Genomic DNA, 24,836 nt, shown 5'->3' on the forward strand with positions numbered 1-24,836 from the left:
ACCGCTGAATCTTTGCGCAGCCTTCAAGAATAAAATTCCTTTGTATTCAGGAATGGCTCCTGGAGCTATTTTAAGTGTGTGATTGCCAAGAAATGATTCCTTGACCTATCAAACAGGTGAGGTTAGAAAATAGTGCAAATACAGTAACACTTCTCTCTAGTACAGTGACTTAGTAAATGTTGAAGAATGCAGCTGCATAGCACACCATCAGGGCGGAGATGCTTTTGCACTTGCTCAGAGCTGCGGTAGGTGGAGATGCAGAGTGGATATCCTAAACACCCACTTTACACTGTGATGTGTTTAGCCTCTGGTACCCCAGGCAGGGCGGTCCAGGTTTGGCCAAGCGCATGTTTCAGTCTGTGAGTGCTGTGCTGTAGAAACCAGCTCTCCTGATGGCAGGTGAAGCTTTTGCCAGATCAGGGGGAAATCTTTGACCTTTGCAACATGTCCTCCTTTTCTGCTCAGAAAATGTTAACGTGCGGCACCCACAGATTGCTGGTCGCCCGTCCCTCCTGTTCCCTCCTTTCAGTGATTTGTAGTGCCAGATAAATAGCTGGTTCCAGTATTTCACCAAGTGAAGGGATCTCTGAGGGCTGTGAAGATGGGAGTCAGGGATCCTGCACACCGATATTGTCTGGGGAGATAAGGGACCTGGAGTAGAAAAGGTGTCATTAATCCAGGAGGATTTATTCAGCTGCTCCTGCCCCAATCCCAGCCACCATGAATTAGGATATATTCCCTTTTAGGGGTGACGTGCGTTGAAGTTTGGACCATGCTTGTTGCCCAGTAGCAATGGCTTGTGCCTCTGTTATGGACCTGGGTTTGTTGTTTGGTGTCTCATGAGTGAGAACAAGTGGAGACATCTCAAACCAGGAGACTGACTTAAATTGCCCTTCGCTCCCCCTGGATTTTTCCAGAGGAGCATACATAGGTGATGCGTCTCTCCACCCCATTCTGGGTTTCTCCCAGAAACAGGGAATTTCAGGTGAACTCTCTCCTTGTGTGTACTCATATGTGTCCTTTTATTACCATCTGCACAGGGAAAGTGCTGCTTCTGTGGCACACACACGCACCTGACATAACATACTCATTTCAAAATGGAGAGCAGCGAGGGAATTGATTAATGAAATGCATCTCCCGCTTCGATTTTTTTGTGGGTTGGGCAGAAGCACTTGCTACATTAGCATTCAGCTGGTGCAAATGGGGATTGTAAAGGCCTTTTTTTAATCCCTGTCACTGAATACAGTAGTCTATCCAAGGCTGTTTATGTGTAGATGGAGTTAGTCTTTGTGCTGGTTGCCCTGGGCACTGCTGATCAGTACGGGGCAGTAGAAGAAAACCTGTTTAGCAGGTGGGATATATTAACTCTGCCATCAGCCCGTGCTTCTGACCAGCAGTTTGCTTCCCAGAGCTGAGAATCCATCCACAGTCCGCCATCTGCACCTTGTGGTGGTGGTGGTGGCCGTGGCAAACGAGGAGGAGCGAGTCTCTGATGACTCTTGGTGTGAGGGATCCTGTTAAGTGAACAGCTGCTCAGGCTGATAAATTAGGTTGGCTGGTTTCTCGCAGCCCTGCGTGCTCCCACGTGGAAATACCAGGGGTGTTATTTTAGTTGGGGGAAGGTGTAGCTTTCTACCTGTTAATAACTACATTTGTGAAGATTTGTTAAAGCTGCTAATTTAGCTTAAACATTTTGTGCGAGGGAGGTTCTGGAAAATTACAGTAATTGTGACTGTCAGATGAAGACGTTTGCTGTGCCTGGAGGGAATGGCCCCGTGTTGCGTGGCTGCTGGCAGCGAGCGCAGGAGGGGTTTGGTGTGTTGGTACACCTGGAGGGACAGGCCACAGCAGGAATCAACGCACACGGGCTCCCAACGTCTGCTCTCCACAAGGACAGCTTCTCTTCTCTTGCGGGAGCCCGTGTGCACGCATGATGTGTCTGGGATTTGAGGAAAGGCAGACTGGGATTTACTCTTTATTTTAAGGACTTATTTTATGCTATTTATTTTGTGGATTAGGTGCACAGGTGAGTGAAGGCGAGTGGCTGTAGGCAGAGCCAGGCTGGGCAGGAGAACCTCTAGCAGGTGACTGCACATGCTCTGGACCATCCGCTGATGTGACTTTCAGATGCAGTTTCGAGTAGGTGGGGAACTGGCAGCTGAGAAGAGGCACGAGCAAGCCCTGCCCAGGTTGGCTGGGCGGCACAGGTCCCATGCTGCCGTATGGCCCTGCAGACCGAGCGCTATTCTGGCTCTGCCTCCACCACGCTGTGGGGCCGTGACAAATCGCTTCCATGACATTCTCTGTGTGCTTCCCTTCCACCCCCCCGGCCTGTTCAGAGGTGAGCCGTTCGGAGACGGGTTGTCTGGGCGGTGTACGTGATCTCAATGGGGGCTGCAGTTGCCCCCATCTTAGAAAGAAAGTCTACTAATAATTGTAAAAGGTACAAAGGGGACGAGCATGTGGAGAGTCGGGGGGCAAAGCGCTGTGGGAGAGAGCAGCAAGCTCGTTTCAGAAGGCTGAATTCCTTGCATAGACTGCATTTTCTGCCTGGGGTGTAGTGTTGCTGGCTGGCAGTCTTTCCAAGCTCACCGCCTCCTGCACCGATCAGGCTGCTGGGAGAGGGGGAGGGTGCCGGGTTTCACCATACTGCAGTCACTCCTGGGCTCGGGGCTAAAAGCCTTGGCACACACGGCTTGCCTCCAGCTGGGTTTAACGTGTCAGTGGGGAGGGAGCTGCATGCTCCATTCCTGAAGGCGCAGTCTGGTCCTTTGGCATGTTGCTGAAGGCAATTTGCTGTAACACTCTTCACCTTCTCACCTGCAGTGGGTAATTTTTACTGAGCGGCCCAATAAAGTGTGCGGGGTAATGAGTGCAACAGGGCTGGGAGGTGTTTCCTGGCTCGGGATGGCTTTGCAAGCTGAACCTTAGCTGAGGAGTTGAAAATAATGTTGAGTATGTATCTGTCATCTTTGTTTCCCCTTTCCCCTCAAGCATCTTCTTTCCTTGCCTCCCTACGTGAAAACTTCTCACTTTGCAGCGCTTCTGCAGTAGTCCCTTCCATCAGAACGTGTTTCTGGGAGGAGAACAGCCCCTTCTAAGGATCCCTGTGGCCCTAGGGTGAGCAGTGTGTTGGAGCCTGTCTTGTGCTTGCTGTGATCCGCACGCACGTCTATGCGGTGCGTCAGAGCAGCAGGACCTGCTTTCCAGTCCTCTCCTCCCACAGCAGGCTTGCCTTGCTCTGGCTGATTCTCTTCTTTCCTCCCAGCACCAGCGGTTTGCAGCACAGCTCTGAGCCTAGGTTAGGTCGTGCTGTATGTGCTGAATGTGTTGAGCTTCTTCCGTTCCACCCTGGTACCCCTTGGGATGGGATGGGAGGAGCACGAGGGATCACAGTATCCTGTGGTCTTGACCCCAAGAGATGAGCCTGTCCAGCAAGTCTGTCTCTGCCTGAGCCTCGCCAGTGCTGAGGTCCAGCGTTCTTGTTTGGTCCTGCATCAAAGAAACCTTTTCACCGTTCTTACCTTGCTTTGGTGTTGCTTTCTGCGCACAAAAGATCCCGGCGCATGTTCGCTGTACTCTCCTTGTCTGGGGAGGCTGCAGGCTGCTTCTTTCAAAGTTTGCAGAGGTGATTTTTTCCAGCCTATTCTCAGTGATTCCCACTATCCCTGTCCTGATCGTGTAAAAGGAAGATGACTGAGCTGCTCAACCTCTGAATCCCACTCCAAGAGTTACCATGAGAGAGCACCGACAGACAAAACAAGGTTTGGTCTGCAGTGCCAGAGTTGAACCTTCGGCACCCACTGAGCCTTTGCGGGCTCTGCCGGGGAGCTGTGACTCTGCTTGGGAAGCCTGACTGTTCCTGCGTGCCACTCAGAGCCAGAGGGACGCTGAGCTCCCTAATCAGGGTCGCTATTTAGTCATGCTTCTCCACATCCTAATGAGAAATCTGTCACGGGTGCATTTCTTGGCTCTTTGCTTTTGAAGAGCCGTTCCGGAGCCCGGCACAGCAGGCAGATGGGGCTGGGTGGAGGTGAAGGGCAGGATCCAGTTCTCAACAGGGAATGTCAAGCTTGCAGACGCAGGTGTGCAGGTGATGGGGAGGAATAGCCAGCAGCCCCTTGCTTTGGAACAGGTTATTGTGTGGGTTACCCCGGGGAGCCCAGGAGGCACTGACACCTTTTGTACTGCTTTGCACTTCATGCCAAAATGCACAGAGGTAAGCCTGGCTCACTAAATGTCCTCCATCTCTTACGAAACTGTACAAAATATACACTCCTGCAGCCCTGAGGGAGGGCAAAGAGAGCGGGGAGCTGCCCACTGGGATTTATGGAGCCTTTTCACCACTGTTGGTGACAGTGGCGTTGCTGTTCATGCACACCATGTGGTACTTAGGTTCCTTAGTTTCTGGAGACTGCTCTAAAGCTGCTGTAAACTTTGGGACCTCGTCATATCAGCTTAGATGATGCCACTTAATAATGAACGGAAGAGAGACAGGTGAGCTGACATGAAGTGGAGGAAACAGAGATGCCTGCAGATTGCCTGCCTCCCGTCGTGACCTTTCCAGGTACATGACCCTTCAGAGCCCACCAAGGTGTTTTCATTTATACTTGTAGGTTGAAAAGAGAATAACAGGCAAGAGCATTAATGATATCTGCTGCCGGGAGAAGGTTGTTTTGATGGTGCCATCCTGAATACACACTGGCATTTGATGGATTTCCTTTTAAACTCTTGGGTTCGGCAAATTTTATTAACATGAACTTAGAAAATTTTGTGATCTGTAGAAATTACTCTGTGTTAAAGTGGTCTGCAGTGTGTATTGGAAAATACTAAAGCAGTTGACTGAGTTGGGGCCTTACATATTAATGTCTTTGTCAGATTTTTCCAGGGAAACGTTTTTCATTGCCATTTGTATTGAATTGAAAAACCAGACTTGGCGGACAGCTGGTGGGAGAATTCAGTCTGTAGCTGCTGTGGAGAGCAATGAGTTGCTTTAAACATGTGATAACTATTTAAATTAAAGAAAAACACTAATGACAGCTGAGAATACGCTGATGTTAAAATGGGTCATGTAAAAAGCATTTGATTTTTCAAAACTGTACATACTTTCCCAAGCTAACACTGCAATAAAGTGTGTATGTGTGTGCATGTATGTTTGTGTGTGCGGTGCAAAGAAAACTTCAGTTTTGGAGACCTCTAAAATCCAAAGCATTGATGGATGTTCTTGGGAAGTGGTGGTGGGACAAACACATGATTGTGTTGGAGAACCAGAAGGTCACTTGGGTCCTTATAAGCACAGCGCTGTGCTTGGCCCAGCAGTCAAGCCTGTTTTCTGGCTTATATTTATGGGTTTTGTGCCACGTTCAGGATTTCTGGCACTTGTGTTATAGCATTGCTGGATGAATTTGTACAGCAGGGTGGGTTTAACAGCAAAGGCGGTTTAACAGAGACTTATTGAAAGCAGGAGCCAGTTCTTCTGGTAGAGAAGAATACAAGCTTTCTGCTCCCATCAAGGAGCTTGCATGCATATTCAAAACTCTACCGTGTGACTGAGATGCCTTCGGGTTATGCTATTGATAGGACAGATGCTGACAGCCCCAGGGGGAGGGTTTCTGCTCCGCTGAAGTCAGCGGGTTTTGCTGCTCGCGTGGAAGGGGAGGAAGATCAGGCAGTTATGTATGAACCATGAGAAGGCTGCGGTCCAGGAGCAATCACAAATGTTAGTGCTTTGTCTCCGAAGCAAGTTCACCCTCTCTCATATAGAAAGAAGGAGATAGACAGGGGTGAGCCTTGGAGAGCAAACAAGTGTCCTGACATGTATGAAATCCATCCTCCTCCTCTTAGCAAGGTGTCTGTATCCCCTTGGTTGCATCTCATCTGCTTCACTAGGATGAAGTTGGTTTCCGCAGGCAAAGCTGGTCACTGTGGAGAAGGAGGATCATAACGCTTATGGTCTCTCGCCCTAGTCTCCCGCATTGCCAGCCTGTGGGCAGCTGTTTTGTGTAATTAACTTGACATCTGGCTTTGTTCTTCCTCTTGCCTTGTTTTAATTTCCTGTGGTTGCGGGAATGCCACAAGGCAAGGGGAAACTCTCGTCTCTCAGGGTTGTGGCATTTCCCTTCTTTTTGTCATTCTATGTATCTTTCCCAAATGGAGCAAGTGAATTTAGGAAGGCAGCTGCTGAAACCAGCTAATTGCCTGTCTTTTCTCTCACACTGTTGCCTTAAAGGAGAAAATGAGGCAAGAAGCAAATTTGCACATTGAAACCTTTTAGTTACTGTTGTTAGGACTGCTGCAGGTCTGTAAGGAATGGGAAAGCGAGGAATTACATTTCAGACTATCTTTGTGAGAGAAAAGCCTTCTTCTTAACTCAAACATCATAACAGGTTTGCATTTCTCAGCAGAAACACTGAGTAATTATTAACGTTCATTCCCTTCTTCTTTCCCCAGCCTTATCACGCTTTTTCCAACAGCCGGAGTCGCAGACAGTGGAAGAAAATGGTATGGCCCGGTTTGAGTGTCGGATTGAAGGACTGCCCTCCCCTGTCATCACGTGGGAGAAGGACCATGAAGCTGTTCCAGCAGAACCCAGGTGATACCCTGATTGCTTTCCTGGGTTAGCTTGAAAAAAAGCAAAACAAAACCTGATCGTTTATGATGTGGAAATCCTTCATAAAAAGATAGAATGAAACGAGAGATCATAGAAGCACCTAGATAAAATTAACCTTCCCCCAAACATCATCCAACCCACCAAAAAAAAAAAAAAGACAAACCAAGTTCTTTTTTAATACTGATCTCTTGTTCTGGAACCTTTGCCATGGTGGACCAATGGCTCAGGGCTAATGATTCTTCTGGAGTACTGTGTGTGCTCAGTAACCTGGGAGGTCTTTCCATTTGTTTTATTCCTATGTTTAGAGGTCATCTAGTAGAAGACCCTGAATTTTCTTTTTCGAGGGGGGAAAAGGTAAGAATCTTGCATCATGATACCTTTTCCTTAATGGAAGTCAGTTACAGGCATGAGAAGAAGATGAACCATCAGTTGGTCTGTAGACATCACTCCTGCAGGGGATCAGTGACTGCATTGTCCTTTGGTTCTTAGAAACTAATTTTGTGTTCTGCAGAAGGAGCTGTTTCCTCCCAGGGAAGTTAAGCCAAGAGGCTGGAGGAGAGGAAGGAGAGAGGGGTGGGGTAAGGTTTGGGAATAATTTCGCAGCAATGACTGTTTCTATAAGAATAACCACTTATATCATTGAGTCTGAAGTGTGGCATCTACAGGTTTGTAGGAGGCTGTTGCTTTGTAAGGAGAAGAAAATTAATTAAAAAAAAAAAGAAAGAAAAAAACCAAAACAAAAGGAGGGGATTGCAGAGGGAAGTGTGCCATAGATAGGGCAATGGCTTTTTAATGAGACAGCTCGATGGATGTTGTGAAATTACTTGCTTGGATATTGCTTTCAACACGGGCAGCCTGAAAACTGTCTCCCTTGTAAAAGCCAGACCATAATCTCTAGCTGCAGATCTTGCTTTTAAATCATGTTTTAGCTAATATGCTTTTTCAGAAGGATTTGCTTTTTCATTCTTGTCTCGTTGTTGTTGTTGGATTTAATATAACCGACTTTCGAAGGAATTAAGTGAATTCCAGGAAGCGTTGGCTGCCAACCAGAGCTCTCTGTTATCCTTACCCCATCATGCTTAAGGACCAGATCTCAGGCCAGCCTCTGATTACTGTGGACTCCCTCCTGTGCACACATCTGATGAGCCTGTGAAAATGCAATCATTTGGATTGGTAGACGTCAGGATGATGATTTCGTATTCCAGAATAGCATGATTAGGTGTATGTACAAAATCAGGCTCTGGGGCTGTAGATGCAACACTTGAGGTAACACTACTACATCAGTGTTTATGATTTCTTTTAAGAGGGATAGAGTAATCATGGCAAACTGACATTGCTTTTTCTCTTCCCTTTCTTTTCTCTTCCCTTTCTTTTCTCTTCCCTTTCTTTTCTCTTCCCTTTCTTTTCTCTTCCCTTTCTTTTCTCTTCCCTTTCTTTTCTCTTCCCTTTCTTTTCTCTTCCCTTTCTTTTCTCTTCCCTTTTTCTTTTTTTGTGTTGATCTTGCCTTTGGGCACTCTTTGCCTTTTGCCCTTGGGTGCATGTTCTGGCATGGTGCCACCTTGAAAGTGCTGAACGTTGAGCTTAAAAATTACTTAGACAACCCAAATGGTAGAAAAGTGCTCAATAGTGTTTGCAGAATACCTTTCCTGCCCTGCTGAAGTTCAGGACAAAATCTAACTTTCATGTAAGGCACACAAGTGCTTTGCAGTTCTGGCTCTGAAGTACTTTTAAAAAATACGGTCTTAAATCTGCAGCAGCTGCTGAGAGGTGGCTTGCAGGATTTCTCTAGATTGCAGTTACTTTGGGGTGTGTGCTACATCTCTTGGCGTAGTCTCTTCTTTGTTTTGGGTGCTGGCTGGGTTTCACACCAGGCTCCAAATTGCTGTTTATTTTTGCTAGGGCCAACATGAGTACTTGCTAAGAACTGGAGGTCTTTAGAGGTCTGCACATAAACACATACCCTACAGATCCCATGGTCTGCAAGCACAGTATCTTCCACATTTTGGCTAAGTAAGGGTTTTGTTTGTGTGGAGAGTTTACTTCTGTCTTGTCTCAAGAGTGCCTTAATATGGCTCACGTTCACGGCTCTTGAGGCGTGAGCAAAAATGTTTGCAGACTTTGAGTCTGCAACAAAGCTGCAGGTTCCTAACTTGTCCCAAGGACTGGTGCTTTAGTGTGTTTTGTATACCTTCAAAAGGCTGTGAGGAAGGATGTGCCAGCAGCTTGTTGGGGAGAAAGTAAGAAAGGGAATTAGACTGTTAATGCTGGAATGTTCTCTGCTATGCATGCAGTGTAGCGCACTGAGCTGTAGGGTTGCAGGATTTGGACACAAGGCAGCAGTGCTTGATTTCAGTTCTTGAGCACCGCCCTTTGGGGATAGAGAAATCCTGCCTTTCTTCCCTTCTTCCTTCCCTGGGAGAGCAGTGCTCACCTCTGTTGTGCTTTCCCAACAGGTCGTACTGCATTAAGTAGATCTCTCTATCTCTACTAGGACCATCTTGACCTATGTGTTGATCGAGTCCCCCCACTCACTCACCCTTGCCTCCAGCTCCTGCTCTCTTTAGAAACACAGTGGCTTCTTTTCTGCCCTCAAGAGAAGCTGGGTGTGTTGGATGAACGTGACCATGGACACTGTCCTGACCGACTTGGTGTAGCTGACTCTGCTCTGAGAGGGGAAAGACCACAGACAATTTTCAGAGGTCCTTCCCAGCCTCAGTGAATCTGCGGTACATAATTGGAGTGTCTTTTTGTGGCTGGGAGATGCCATGCCTAGTGTTTGAAATATGTTGATATTAATTACAGACTCAAATAGCAGATGCACGACAAAAATAAATATTATCGCAGTGGGAGGATTTCCCTCAACAGAGCTGAGAGGATGCAAATATTTGTCATCTTTCTCCTGAGTCCTGACGAGGCATCCCGATGAGGGCTTTCTGGGTACCACCTCCTCTGAGGTCTCTGGAGCTTGATCCTGAGAAAAGTGTCATTGTAAGTAGCGGGAGCATGGCTTTAGGGATGCCGGGCAGTTGCCCTTGTGTACGTGGGAAGCTTCAGCAGGTCTGTGTCCCTGAATCAGGCTGAAGGATTGTGTAGCTAGAGACAGTATGGTCACTGGAGGAGCTCTGTTAGCGCTTCTTTTTCTTATCAGCTGTGAAGAGGACAAGAAGCAATGAGCTCAGATTGCAGCCAGTGAGGTCCAGGATAGATGCTAGACTTGCAACAGGGATATTTGTCTCTGGAATAGACTGCCTAGGGCAAGGGAGGTATTTCCATTATGGCAGATTTAGGATAAATGTTTGCAGCAGCAGGTGTGCTGTTGGTGACCATGGCTTGAACGCAGGATGGGTGATCTCTTAAGGTCCTCCTGGTTCCATGACTCTTGCTCATGGCACTCCCGCTGTCTCGACAGCTGGAAAACCACAGTTTTACTTATCAGATGTACTTATTGGGATCTTTGTGGATGGAAGGACTGGCATGCATGTTTATAACTTGTCTTTGTGCTGTTCCTGTGGAATAGCTGCTATCCCTCCCCTTAGCAATTGCCTTTGAATGTGTCCTCTTCATAATGAAGACTGATAACCCAGAGCTGCCTGTCAAAGCTCGGCAGCTCTGTTTATAGAGGCTTGCAATTAAAAATGGATCTCATATATAATTAAAAAGGATCACGTAGGCTTTGCGCCTTGCATTCAAGAATAAAGAGGCTGCCATCTAGGAATCCAGGCAGAAAATGGAGATGCTGACAGCCAGCTCCTACTTTTATGCTAATTGCTAATCATCTGCTTTGTTCAGTATAATGCAGCAAGCATTGTGTTCATGTTGTGAGCCATGTAGCCGTTTCAGTCCATGGAAGTGTTGCCCAGTAGCACCCCATGGGCAAATGGGGGGGATATGGAATGCCCGGCTGTAAGGTTGTCAGCTTATGAAAGCCAGAAGCTCTTGGAAGAACAAAAGCAATCAACACAACCCAGGAATGGTGCAGCTTCAGGCGCTGTGTCCTGGCTGCTTTGGACCATGAAGGTGCAGCTGTTTGTCAGTTGGTCCCTTCATCTTCTTGAGGTGCGGCAGGAAAAAGATGACGTTCAGACTTCCCTGCAATGTTTTTTATTCCTTTGACTGCCAAACCTTTGTGAAAAGCAAGTGGTGAAACTGGCCATAGCGTGTGCGAAGGCACTGGTACACTTGGAGACATCTACAAATCTGCATGTAGAAATGTGCATGTGTGTATGTAGTTATTATATACTATACAGTTCGTTTGTATTAGCAAAGCCCTGTTGGCCTGGTCTCACAAAACCCTGTCCTATGTTGTGAAGACTCTAGGGTGATCTATAGGTCTGTCCCTGCTGCTTTGTAAGAACCTCCAGCTGGGCTACTTAAAGGTTTCTTGGGCCAATTCTGCTGTGGTTACCAGGACCTGTGCATAATACATTTGCAGGAGAAAAAGAAGGGGTAAAAGGGCTTTGAGTTGATAAATAGCTCAGGTAAGGTGTAGCCTGTCTCACGCTCTTTCTTTTGGTCACTCAGGTTTATAACTCTTCCAAATGGTGTCCTCCAAATCGTGGATGTGCGGGAGAGTGATGCTGGGGCTTACCACTGCGTGGCAACCAATGCTGCCCGAAAACGCTACAGCAATGATGCAGTCCTCAGTGTCCTAAAAGGTAAGGTGCAGGCAGGAGTGTGGTGGCCTGGGCACGCGTCTGCCACGTAGCCATTGCGTGGGATAGCAAGCTGAGCTGCGGTATCGGTGATGATCTCTCCTGCTGGTATGGCTCTGCACGTGGCAGGGTTTGGCCCAAACTTGCAGCGAAAGCGTTTTAATAAAGACTTCTCTTAACTTTTTAAGCAGGATAAGCAAGCTGGGTTAGGAGGTGTTGCCACCTGAGAGTCACAGCTGGCTGCTCTGCCAAGCCCCAGGACTAGGCAGCCAACAGTAATAATAATGGGGTTGTTTCTCTCTGCACCAAGGGATTTTCTTTTGCAGGTGGATTGTAACAGCAGGTGGATTTTAATAGCCCTAGACTCCTTTATGCTGTGGGACCCCAAGAAGGGCTCAGGCACCCTGCTTGCACCTTGGGGAAGTGCAGTGTTGTTGCGATCTTACCTCCAGTGGCCTTGGATGGCAAGACAAGTGAAGGCTGGCACAGAGGAAGATGCTTGCCCAAACTAGCAAGAGAAATAGTTGGAGGCTGGAGTAGTTGACAGGGCTGTGTCTACCTTGGGTTGCCGAGCAGAATCCAGAGGAGGTTAAGCACAGTGACATCCGAGTTGCATTCTACGTCCGTATTGCTGGCTCTTTGCTGTTGGGTAGGCTCCAGAGACATTTTTGTGGTATTTCGGAGCAGCCTCAGCTGGGATTTCTTCTGGTGACACAGAGCATTGGAGCAAGGCTTTGGGTGTGAGCTGTCCTTCACCTCCCGATCTGGGCCTCCATCTCCAAGTGCATTTTTCTCTGTAATCCAAGAGAGCAGTGGGCAAGTCTGGACATGAGAACGTAGCTGAGCGCGTAAGTGCCATGGGGATCTCCAGACTCCAGCATCCTTCCCAGCACGCCTGGCTGCCTCCCCAGTGTTGTATAATCCCCATTCTGCAAGCGGGCAAATTCACCAGAGCTGGAAGTCTGGCTGAGCTGTCCCTTCTCTCAGGACAGTGTCCCCTGCCGTGTCTGTCTCCTGTTCTTGCTGACCCCAGTGTATTTTGTAGGCAGCTTTAACCTTGAAAGCTCTGAAATCCTTCCCAGCCCCTTTTGTCTTTGTTTAGGATTGCGTTGCTTGGCATTTTGCTACCAGTGTATTTTCACAGAGATGGCTTTGCTGTTCATCCATCAGCAGGGAGTGTAATTAACTGTGGAGCCTGAGAATACACCTCTGATCAATGGATTGTGTCGTGGAGGTAATCTGTGTGGAATCTGCAGAGAATTTGTGAGGGGCTGAATGCTCTGTGTCTAATTGCCAGCCCCTGCCAGATCCTCTGTGTGCTTAATGAAGCACGGGGGCGAGGGTAGCGTTCGCTATGGGCAGTTCCACAACCCAGAGACAGCTCCCGTGTTGGGTCTGGTTCGCTATTGATAAGTAATATTGATCAAGCTGTAAAGGTGAATATGCTGTCCTTGGCATCAAAACTCGTTCTGCATAACTGTATCTTGTGACTCTGCAGTGTTTAATCTGCTTTGCAAATGGAGGCAATGGAAGAGGTTAAATGGGAAGCGTTCCTTCTGGAGCACCAGCCGGCCTGAGCAGATTTCTGCCTGGAGTTCTCACCCAAATCTCGCTTCTGCAGCACCACACCACCCGCTGGCTGCAAAAACAAATATGCGAGGTTGAGTTTTTCACCAGATTGAGCTGATAGTGATGAAAAACATGCCTGTTTAAATCTCTGGGTTTTTTTATAATTGGGGAAAAGTATCTCTGAGACAGATGGGAAACTGCAGTGACCTGTGCAGGCTGCAAACTCCTCCATGAGTGACTGGCATGGTATTGATCCTTTTTTGTTTCAGCACTTCACCATCAGAGGCACATTTTTGGATGCCTGGACTGGCTTGAGGAGTCTTTTCTCCCTGTTCAGAAGCAGCTGACAGTAGTTGGAGTGACCTGGTCAGGCAGAAATCCTTCGCTGGTTGTAAAAAATAAAACCAAACTAAACCAAAACAAACAAAAAATCCGAGGAAAAAAAAACAACCAACCAACAACAAAAACACAACGAAAGAACAATAGCCTGAAATACAGCTATTGAGTTACTGACTGGGAAATTTCAGGGACCAAACTCCTATGTGTCTGCAGGCAGGAGCAACTAAACTATTCCTTCCCTCCCAGCTGATGGCTAGTGAATCGTTTGTGCTGAGGTAAGATGGGAGTCCAGTCTTTCAGTCCCACTGCACTGCCAAAGCCCGTGGAAAAGGTTTGTGCAGTGGTACCTAGTGTCTCCTTTCCAGCTGTGCCTGCAGCTTTGGTGTCCCAGTGATGGCACTGCCCAGTGCCATGTGATGCTGGCCAAGTCTGTGTGCTTGTGATGGATTTTGGGGCCGTGCTGGTTCTAATGCAAACATTTCCACTTGCACTGGGTTGCCAGCACTTAGGCCTGGGATCGTCTCATGTTCATGCTTCTGCCAGACAACACTGGATGTGAACTAGCTGTGCATAGCAAAAGAATCTGTTTCCCTATAGCTCTTCTGCCCAGTTGTCCTTTTCCTCCCCCCTCTCCTCCTTGTTCCTGATACGATAGCTGGGAATTTTTCCATCTCCCTTATTAAAGGCCTTTTCCCAGTAGAGGCAGCAATTAGCATGACCCCCTTCTGTCATATTTGCATGGCCTAAAACCCCCAAAGGTGTCGTTTCCCTTGACGATGTGACTTCCCCATCACATGGGGAAGGCTGTGTTGTGGGTCAGTGGCTAAACACAGGCTGGCCTTGCACAGGCAGGGCAGAGCGCGACGGTGCATGGTGCTGCTGTAAGCGCTGCAGATGTTTCAGCTGTGCAGACTTCATGGTGCAAATTTCCAGACGTTCCCTGGGGAAGCGGCGTTTTAAGCTGGAAGGGAAGAGAGCAGACGGAGAGTAGGATACAGTCACGCAGCCCTGAAACAGAGCCTGCTGTCAAAATAGGGATAACTTGGATTTTCCCCTTGAATCTCCACTGCTCCCCAGCGGACAGCGCTGGACACATCTGACAGCTTTGTCCCTTCACCCCTCACCTGGGCAGATGATGAATGAACACTGCAGCCCTGCTGTGCTCTCTGCCAAAAAGGGCATTAGGACCTGGCTGCAGGATGCTTTTCCCAGGCGCTTCACCTGTGTGTGCTGCCTTTGCTTGGGGTCAGGTCTCGACGGGGCTGTGTCTGTTTCTTATAGCTCCTTTTTCTGAAAGCAGGCTCTGAAGCCCCACTCTGAACTCATATATAAAGAGTCAATTCTCTGTGTGTCCTGGTTGTGTTCCCAGGTCCTTGGCATACACAAGGAAGTGCTGCCATGCTTCATAAAGCGGCTCTCAAAGAAGAGTAGTAGAAAGTGTTGGGGAACGTGTTGTTGTGTGGTCTCAGGAGGTCACCTGGCCTGTCACTTCACTTTTCCCTTCCGTGTCACGCACATGCTTGTTCTTTGTGTGTTTTCTTGGGGATAGGAACTATCTCTTGCTATGTGTTTGCCTCACATAGTGGCTTACATCCGTAGTGCAGCACAAATAACCATCGGAGCCAACAAAATGTGGTCCTGGGAGCCAGGACTCTTGGGTTTTCCTTTCCTCTCTGTTGTCTGGGCTACAGAGGAAAATCAGTTCCTTAACACTTTAATTTCTGCCTCTGTAAATAGGGATAATGTAATAGGCTTGGAGTTGCCCTCTTAGAAGCGATGGGTCAGTCTGGAGAGTGATTGTGGGCATTTCATGCTGGAGGTCTATCTGCTCAGGTGAGGTGGGCATCACGGTGCACTTGCAGAGGAAGATGCAGATATGTACCTAATTGTGGGTGTGGGGTTTTTCTTCCTTGTGTCCTCTGCACCCTACTCCTGATCTGTGTGTGCAGAGTAGCTGTGATTGCTGTGACACGTCACTCTGGTATATGGGTAAAACCTTTTGCCTCACACCAGGCTGAATCAGAATATGCAACAGCCTTTCCCCAGCACCAACAAAACATCTCTGCGGTGATATTCATGCAGCGGTCTCAACAGTTGTGCTCCACGTGATCCTGTGCCTCTGCTGCAATAAATGCAGGAATGGGAAGACCAGATCAAGGCGGTGGGCGTAGGTACATCAGGGCTGAGGTCTGGGCTCAGTGTGCCACTGAAGAGTCTTCCAGCAGATGAGCACGTCCCCTGTGAGCTGGGATTTAGTGCTGTGTTATTAGAGATGACACTGTGAGATTGCCGTTGGCAGAACATCATTTACGTTGACAGTTGTAGCAGCTTGCTGCAGCAGTGTCCCAGGAAATGTATTTTTCAGCCAAATATTTGTATGAAATATGATAACAGGGACAGAGCTTGGAGGCAGCTGAAACACCTTCACCTTTTCTGTTCTTTTGGTGTTTGTATTGCAGTGACTGGCAGGTACCAGGGGAGAGCCTGACCCTGGGTGCTGGAACCTGGGTGGTTCCTGCTGCAAAGGGCTGTAGGAAAACACAGCGATGGAACAGGATGAGCTTTGGGGATCGAGGGGAAGGTAATGATGAAGTGAGCAGCACTCGCAGTTGGCCACCACCTCGCAGAAACAGACGCGCTGTTACCACAAGTGGATTTTCAGTCCCTGCATGTGCGAATGACGTGCTGGATGCTGGGTTGGCACTCAGCCTGAGGCCTGATGACACGTGCTGTGCTCCCCTCGCAGCTTTGAACACGGGTACCGTGCAATCTAGGAATAAGGAAGTTCAGACTTGGGTTAGTGCTGCTCTGGTCTCGCCTCCCTGACCACAGCCGGGTATCCATCCCATTGTGGGTGCTGCCATTGATGGCAAAGGGCAGTGTTAACCAGAGCGGGGTGATGGTCCCACCTGGTCCGGGGTGGTCTTCCTCCAGCAGGAACCCGGGTGGCAGAGGCAGCAGGGTCTTGCATTGTGGGGACAGAACTGCAGGGAGAGAGCTTCTAGACAGCTGTGTTTGTGGGCACATGAGGCTGCTAAAGTCTGTGCTTCTAGGAGGCAAGAGGGTCATGGAAATGTGTAGGGAGAAAACATGGGGTGGGATAAGGCAGCTGTATTTTTACTGTGAGTAGTTGATTTAAACAGCAAATGATGCTTCACCTCTGGAGAAGGGGACATCCCAGTTCCAGACTGCAACTGCTGTGTTCCCGTTCCTTGTGCCTGTTCTGCTGGGCACAGACCTCTGTTGCTTTTCCCCCTCTTCTTTTAGCATCCTGTTTTTCTTTGCCCTCTGGTCTCTCGCTTTACTAGCAGATAAGCAGGGAACTGCTCTCCCCTTGACATCGCAAAAGCTCAGCCATGAGGACTCTGTTTATGTGTGTTTCAAAGCTCTGGTTTCCTGGGCGGCAGGTATCTGGAGCTGTTTGCATAATGCATCTGCTGGATTCTGTAAAATGCTCTTGATCCTCCTTTATAGCAGAGGGTGCTAAGCGAACCACAGTAAGTGTGAATTCAGAGAATGGCAAGATCAAGGAGGAGATGTACAGCATGTCTAGCTTAATGCATAGATCTTTAAAGCTAGAAGTGACCTTCTGCCTAACATGAGCTGTAAACTTTCCCTCCGTCTCCCTTTTAGCGAGCCCAGCAATGCCGGTGATTTCAAGCACGCATGGAACAGGATTGAGACCACCGATTTTGGGTGAAACTCTTGAAGGGCTGGTGCAGACAAGCGTCAGGCACCCACCCAAATACACAGCTTTCGCCTTGGCTGGAGTTCGTACGGGGCCAGCATGCATCGCACCACTCACATCACCGCGGGAAAGCTTCTTGTAGCTCAAGTGTCAGCAGCCTGTTCCCAGGAGCCGGAGGGGGAGTTTCAGCTCAGCTGTCTGTGAAGTTCGGTGGGGCTATGATATGCCATGCTCCTGACAGCTCTAGCAGCCTGTGGTGACAGAGGGTTTGATACAAAATTCAGAGTCCTCGCCTCCCATTAAGCAGAACAGCTAAGCCCGGGATTGGCACCGAAGTGAGAGGCAACAGAGGTGTCAAGGATAATAGAGCAGAACAAGGGATGCACGGCTGGGAATAGGTGAGCTGTTTCCAGGTCCTGAGGGGAAACCGGTCTCTTCCACACGCAGCGTTGGCTATGCATGATGTTTGGAGCTGTCAGATATGGCCCGGCTCATGTGTTAACGGGCAGCTCTGTCTCCGACTCCTGAAGACTAGAGGTGGCGTGATTCAGAGATGGTTTGCGGTCCTCCAGTGTTCTCCACGTGCATCTCTTATTAATCCAGATCTGCTGTGCTTTGGAGGCTTCCAGAAATAATAGCTGGTGTTTGGTAAGGCTCAGACTGAAGCAGGATTTAAGCAGTAGGCTCCATTCAGCTCTCTTCTGAGAGTCTTTTGGTGGTGGTGTAACCCTGTGGTGCATCAGCACATCTGCACTGCAGAGATCACACCTGGCCTCTCCTGGAGGGTACTGAACAGGCTGTGCCTGCTCAGTGGGGCTGGAACGGAGCTAAGAATAGAGATCATAATTAGGTCAGCAGCTTGCAATGGGCTGCGGGACAGGAAAGTTGATGTGGTTGGGTTCCTGATGGCACTTGTTAATTATTAATTGTATGTGTTACAGCAGAGCCTCAGTAGCTCTCTGAGGTCGAGGGGTAGCAGTGCCCTACGGTGCTTACAGCATCCTAACAGCTTGAGTGAAGATGTTGCAAGTGTCCAGAGGCATAGCAAAGCTCACAGTCCTGTTGCTTTGCTGACATGGGATAGACATATGGAGAAGGCTTTTCCCTTTTCCCAAAGACCCACTAGTGTCAACAGGCCCAGTGGTGCTAAGGAGCAAGAATGGGGTGAGTCGGCCCAGATCATGGGGGAGGCTGAGTCAGGAGCTCAGCCGTGCTGGTCTGAGCCCGCACTTGGATATCTCGGATGCCAGGGATCGCTCAGGACACAGCTGGAACTTTGCCTTCAGTAACTGAGAGATGCTCTTGCCCAACTCTGTTTCCAGTGCAGCCGACGGGCAATGCCACATGGATTGTGGGTAAGAGTGAGAAGCAGGAAAAGAGAAAAAGGATGGGATAAGGAGGGGCAGGCGGTGTTACCAAACACCGTGTCTTCAGGTACAGCCTTAGACAGATCAGGGCTCTCTGCAGCACTCAGCAAGTGTCCAGCCAAAGGGCTTTGACAGACTCCGTGGATATCACTAACGATCTTTCCCCATGGAAAGCCAGCTTTCCTTCCAGACTTTTCCTAGAAAAACAGATTTGCATTGTCCTCAGTGAATGCAGATGCATCCATCTGCTTTTAGTTCTTCCTTCCAAGTTGGCAGTCTTTGTTTGCTGCCAGACTGTGTTACTGTAGGCTCCCAGCATGTTGTGTGTTTGAAGCGTAGCTTGTAGGAAGCATTCTGCATACCTGGCATCAGGGAGACCACGCTACGAGGTGGCTTCCCATAATGTTTCTCTTTTCAAAGCTGTGCATGACAGTAATGTGAACGGTCATCACTGACAGAGGGAATGGGGCAGAGCACAAGCCTGGGTCTAAAAGAAGGGTTGTATCCTTCTGCACAGCCCAGGGCCTCCAGCCTGTTCCCTCTCTGCTCTCGTGAATTGCAAATAGATCTGATGTTGCAAATAAATCTGAATTGCAAATAGATCTGATGAAATAGGTGTCAGCCCCTGGGAAACATCAGCTTCTGAGCACAAGAAGAAAGTTACTGGAGTGAAATGGCTCCAGTCACTAAGACAAGGTGAGGTGACTGAGAAGGAGGAGTTCTGGGGCTTGTGACCTGTGAGCCAGAAGGGTCTTCTGTTGACAGTATCTCTGTCGCAAGAAGTAACAGAGTATCTTTGCCTGCCTGACAGCTTTTTTTTCTTGGAGACTTCTCCTGCATCATCCTGGATGGTGATGTGCTGGCCTAGGAAAGTGACAGAGAGAGCTGGTGTAATGATGGTTAAAGTGTGGGAATGCTTCCACTGAATCCCAGAGATTGGAAAACTTAGGTCTCCAGGGCCATTTGGTGTTTACTGACTTGAGGGAGTGTTTATATTAAATCTCTGATACTGTGACTCTTGTTAAGGGTCTTCTGATGTTTTCTGGCTATTACTTTTGCACCTTCACTTCTGTGAATTAGATATGTTCCAAAATCTGAGCAGAAGGAGTCATGGAGATGCTGAGATGTGCTCACAGCAGCACAGTGAGTTAGTGGCAGAGACCAGGGCACACTCTCTTTGTCTTGAACCACTGGACCAGAGCCTTGACCTGCTGGGAAGCTGGGACATCGTCCGGGCTGATCAGAGCTGAGTCACAGTGCTGGAGCTGTGTGGAGGATTGGTGCCCACAGCAGCCAGGCAGGTTTAAGGACTGGACTGGAGCAACACAGGTTGAATTGAGGATGGGGTCTGTCTCTGCCCTTTGTGCCGCTGAGAACAGCGTGTTGCAGTAGCATCAGTGTTGTCAGCTGTGGCATAGCATGGTGGTTCCTGTTGCGATGATAACTTTGCAAAGCATTCTCTTGCAGCCTTCGTCTTTCTCGTCTGTGTTCCTGGCAGCTGCTGGGGAATGGCTGAGGCTTGCAGTGCTTTAAGGGCTCAGCGTGAGTAACATAAACTGTCTGGGTCTTAGGGTTAGGGCAGGGAGACTGCTCTGCCATTCCCCAAACTGCTGCAGAGACACTTGGGTACCTCTGCTCCTTTCTTCACTTCTTTTTTTTATTGGCTTCTCATCTGATCTAGAGGCTTAAATACTACTGTATGAGTGACTTTCCTTCAAGGAGTTTGTTTGCACTAAGATCTGTGAAAATGTGCTAAGAATGGTTAAAGGCTTATTAATTAATAGCTATTATCTGAAATAGTGACATTTTCAATGATGCTTTAACACAGTCCTTCTGATATGTCTCAGTGTCCTCTTGGCCCTAAGCTTGGGTTTCCTTTTCCCTCTGCTACATTCCAGCTTGTGGTCTGCTGCTTCTGCCTCCCAGAAACTTTGTGACATGTCTTCAGGCTTCTTGAGGATTCAGGTGGGTGGCCTGAGGTCTCCAACCCTTTGGCTAACTTGGGCCTGCAGCAGAAAACCAGGAGAGCCCTAATTCTCGTAAGCAGCAGCAGCTCTCTGTGCAGTGGGGCTACAGGGCTGCGTGGCTGCGGCTGTCGGCATAGCACCTCCTGTTTATTTTGCCTGGTTCCCGCTCGGAGCAGTGCAAATGTAGGCACTTCCAAGCGCTTGCTGGGGAAGCGAGCAGGAATTCGTCGTGCAGTCTGGCTGGCTCTTGTCCCTTTTGGCGTCATGAAGAGCAGTTCCAAATGCATGTACGCAAACAGAGAGCCAATGTTGACAGCTTCACAGGAGGTGGAATGGTGGGCAAAGCACACTCTGACTGCTTTGCAGCAGAGCTAAACGTTCCCTGGACATGTAAAACTCCATATCCTGAAGGCTCAAGGGTTTGGGGTGGGGGAGGAGCCCCCTAAAAATCCAAGGCAGTTCCTGGAAACCTGCCACTGCTTAGCCTCTTTCTGGGCTTCTGGTTACATATAGTTCAGGGTGCCAACTTGTGGCTGAGCTAGTACATTAAAGGATTTAATTTCTGAGCTGAAATCTGTCAGCTGTATAAAGAAGTCAAGGGGAATGAAAGAGGACTGCCTGATGGCCCCTCTGCCTGTCTGGACTGGGATCCGTGTGCTCCCCAGGCTTCCAGACACAGGACCCAGGGCTGGGGAAAATGTTGAACAGGCTGCTTCTCAAGCCAAGTGAAAAACAGTTCTGAGAGCAGCTCCGTCTGACACACTCGGCGTGAAATATGCTCCGTGGAGAGACCCCAGCAGCTATGGCAGGTGCTGGTCTGAGGACTGTGTCCAGGTAGTAAAAGAACACTCCTCATCCAAACTCATTAAGCTCTCTCTTTTTTTTTTTTTTTAATTTTAAAAATCATATAAGTGTATTTCATCTATTAAATTCTCCATTTTGCTTGTACGTATATGCAGACATTAAAGGAGCAGGTTTTGTGCCTGCTATTAGAAGTGTAGGTTGTACTGTGTATTTTGGGATCTGTTTGCTGACTTCCCTGTTGGGGAATTTGTGATAGTAGTTTGAGATATAAGTGGTGTATGTGGAGGTCTCTTAATAGCACTAAGAAAGTGATCGAACTTCTTTGTTTTCATTTTTATGCATGTTTATTTGTGTGTTGCTTTAAAGATGACAAAGGATGTGTAGCTGCTCTGCTGCAGCACTAACTTAGTAAGTAGGGAGAGACTCTGTCCCCGTTCCAAAACATGGAGATAAATTCTTCCCTGTTCAGCTTTTCAATTAAATGTTTGCATTGACAAATGCATAACCACTTATAAAATGTTTTTAGGACGTGAGGTAAAAAGGCAATACAAAACTGATTTACTGAGCTCATTTGTATTATTGGGCAGAAAAAAACAGCTACGCCAATACAGTGTCACTTTTGCAATAGAAGCCGGGTTCGGTTTCAGCCTCCCTTCCAAGACAAGTTGTGCACTGACACAGCCACACTGGTGCTGCCAGATTGCACTGGGACAACTTTTGTGGTCCCAGTACCCAAGCAGTGGCAGTGCTGGAGTTTCTGCTGGGGCACGCATCTAAAAGCTGCTGCAAGGTGTTTGAACCAAAGGCTGATCCTCTGCAGAGGAGGGGTTTTCAAAGCTGAGAACCATCAAAGCAGTACCAAATGGTCAGTGAATTGAGCCCATAATCTTGTAACCAAAAGTCATCCCTCCCCAGCTTTGGTGGCGGAGGAAAACAGAACCTGAATCCAAACTGCCACAGGGACTGGTATGGCAAAGGTGGAAGAAAAACCGAAAAAAGCGCAAGTGGTAACTTTTGGAAAGGTTGTGTTGTTGCAAGAGCTGTGTTTGGGGAGAAGAGGAGGCAGCGTTTGACTTGAGATACTCTGGGGAAGCCTGAATTGTAGGGTGTCGGAAGGGCAGCACGCAACATCTCTTGCCACTTCTGAATATCACTGGTGCCAGTCCTTCCGTGGCTGCTTTGCTTTCCTGTTTGCAAAGCTGTATGTGGCTGTGATCAGAGAACAGTTACAAAAGAAGAAATGCTTGTTGCTAAGCGTGCTCAGGTTTGAGATCTGACATTGTTTATGTTGCCCCCAAAGCAGATGTGACAAAGTGTTAGGATATGGTTAGACAAGCCGTCCTGCCTAGAGATTTTATGTGCTAGTTATCTCCTGTCCTGGGTCTAGCCCAGAAGTAGAAATAAATTGTACATAAATTTCCAGGAAAGTGTAAAGGGAGGAGGAAGGCATTTGTGGAGGATGTTTTCTCTCCTCCGTGGCTGCTGTCAGCTTTCTCCCTGAACAGTCCAGGAGGTCTGTGAGTTGTCTGAGAAAAGGTTGAGAGCTAGGGAGTGGGAGTAGGACATGCTCTGCAAACACAGCGCCTGCATTTTTGAAGGTGTGTGCTTTTGCAATGGGTAATTTGCTCCTTTATTGTCTGCAGAATAACAGCAGTGACAGCATTGACTTTCTCTAATGAACAGCTGCTCGGTGCTAGAATCTATTCCCAGAGGAGGCTCTCAGGGATGAATAAAGTTTCATGCTCCTCCTCCAGAGAGGGTGAGAAAGTTCACAGAACAGAAGATTGTTGCTTGATTGTTGGCTATCTCCAAATCTCGAACTGCTGACAGCTGAGAGCTGAATGTGGCACCGTGCAAGTCGTGTTTAACCTTCCAGCACTTTCGCCAAGGCAGGGTGTTTATGGAGTCAGGAGAAAGGTGTTAGTTCCTGTCCAAGAAGTCATCCTCTTGTCCCTGCAAATGACTATCACAAATTGGCTGAACAAAAACCATTTTCCTCCTGTTGCACTGCCTGAATTCTTTGCTGATACTCTGCATAACAGGAGCAGGGAGGTGAGAGAGGATAACTGATGAATTTTGGATGCATTAGAGGCAGACGCAAGTTGTAAACTCTTGGAGTTTGAAGTCACTTGTGTATGTTATAACTCACGCTACAACTTCAAATAAACATTTTGAGCTTTGTCCCAAGCAGCTCCCCGTGGTGCCTCCCTTCACATCCCTGCTCACAGGCCCCCTTCGCTTTGAAACGATACAGATAGGGTTTTTAGAGGTTAGGCAGCCTGTGTGCTGAGATCTCTCCGGCATGCCCGCTTGCTGTCTCAAGGTGCCCTGCGCTCCCCTCCCCACCTCCTTTCGGTTTGATACTATGCTTGATCGTAAGCGATGTGTTGTATTTCTTCTGTGCCTGCCCATCACCTGGCCCTGGAACCCGCCTCCAGATGCTGCGAGATGCTCGTGAGAGCAATGGTACGAAAAAGTGGAGCACCTGAATTTGGCCTCACTTTCCTGTCTCATGATAGGAAAGTGGAAAATCTCATAAACTGAGAAGTCTGCTGTAGCGAGTCTTTCATAAACAGTAAAAGCTGGGCGAATATTTGGAAATATTTCTGCAGATTATCAGTAAGCCTCATCTCTTGATCTGTGCTCTTGCACCCTTACTGTCTCCCTGTGCAAACACAGGCATGCCCACGGGTTGACGAACTGTGCAGGAAAAGGGCCTTCATCTCTAACTCTTCTCAGTGCCCAGGGGATTTCTCTCAGTCTTAGTGCACTACTTGGAGTCATCCCAGAGCCGTGTTTGGCACCCTATGGGTGTTTTTTTCGGTAAAAGAGGGTAAAATTGATCAGCCTGATTCAGAAGGGCAAAAAGTCCACAAAGGCCATCAGCGATGGCAGGTTTTGTTACGAATTCACAGGTTGTGCCCTGGGCTGTGCAAAGCTTTTCCTAGAGCAGCTTTGCTGCTTGGAGAGACAAAACAAAGCTGGGAGGGGGGAGAAATCTCAAAGCCCAAGTTTTTAATAGCAGCACTGTGAAAGCTTTTAGTACCACAGAACGGACAGCATGGCGCAGGTGCAGTCAGTGACCTGTTTTGTTCAGGCAGAGAAAGATGTCTTGGAAACTGCCGCTCTTTTTTCCTTTGGTTCTAACAATATTCCCTCTTGACCTGAAATTATTTTAATGGCAGCGGAGACAAAAAACTCACAGTGGTTTTACTCTTTGGTGTTTGTTGGAATCCCTTATGTGGAGGTTTTCCTGGTTAGTTTAGTACTGTTCTTGGGAACTCTTCAAACGAAACCATAGCAGTTAACCTGCGATCCATCCTGTCCAACCAGTCTATTGAGACAGCAGGTGGAAAACGTACTCTAAAGGGGGGGTCATTTTAAAGAGGAGCTTGACTTGTAGGCTCGCTCTCACAGACCCGCAGTGAAATACAAAGCTGGAGAGAAATTCGTTTGTGTGTGCAAGAGGTGTATGGGGCATTCATCCATGCACACACCCAGGAATGTACTGGGAAAGCAAGCAGAACTGTTTGGTTTTGTAATATAATTTCAAAAATAATCAGCGACAAATAGATGTGGTGTCTGGGCTAATATGTTTTCCCAATAGTTTTTCTAGGCTGAAACCAGAGTTTTGGCCGAGGGAGAAGGAAGCAGAAATGGATGTTTCAGCTACAGATCCCTGTGGCTGTTACCGCTCTTGGTTGTCAAAGGGACCTTGAGTTTGACTGTCAGGAAGCCCTGATATCAGCTCTCTTTCTACCTTCTGCAGAGTAAGTATGGAGCCGATACGTAGCTGGTTGTCGGCCCTTAGGGTCTCCAGGCCCGGTTCCTGCTGGCTGG

The 24,836-nt window shown here is 48.2% G+C and overlaps 1 protein-coding gene across 1 annotated transcript in view; it reads left to right on the forward strand.

The window, feature by feature from the left end:
- IGDCC4 (immunoglobulin superfamily, DCC subclass, member 4) overlaps positions 1-24,836 on the forward strand; it is a 59,376-nt gene that overhangs the window by 2,601 nt on the left and 31,939 nt on the right. Inside the window, 2 exon segments of the mRNA XM_009887393.1 lie at positions 6,451-6,592; positions 11,132-11,265. Of these exon segments, the coding sequence (XP_009885695.1) occupies positions 6,451-6,592; positions 11,132-11,265 (276 nt within the window).

The sequence above is a fragment of the Charadrius vociferus genome, unplaced genomic scaffold (genome assembly GCF_000708025.1).
Source record: "Charadrius vociferus isolate BGI_N301 unplaced genomic scaffold, ASM70802v2 scaffold190, whole genome shotgun sequence".
NCBI classification, from domain to species: domain Eukaryota; kingdom Metazoa; phylum Chordata; class Aves; order Charadriiformes; family Charadriidae; genus Charadrius; species Charadrius vociferus.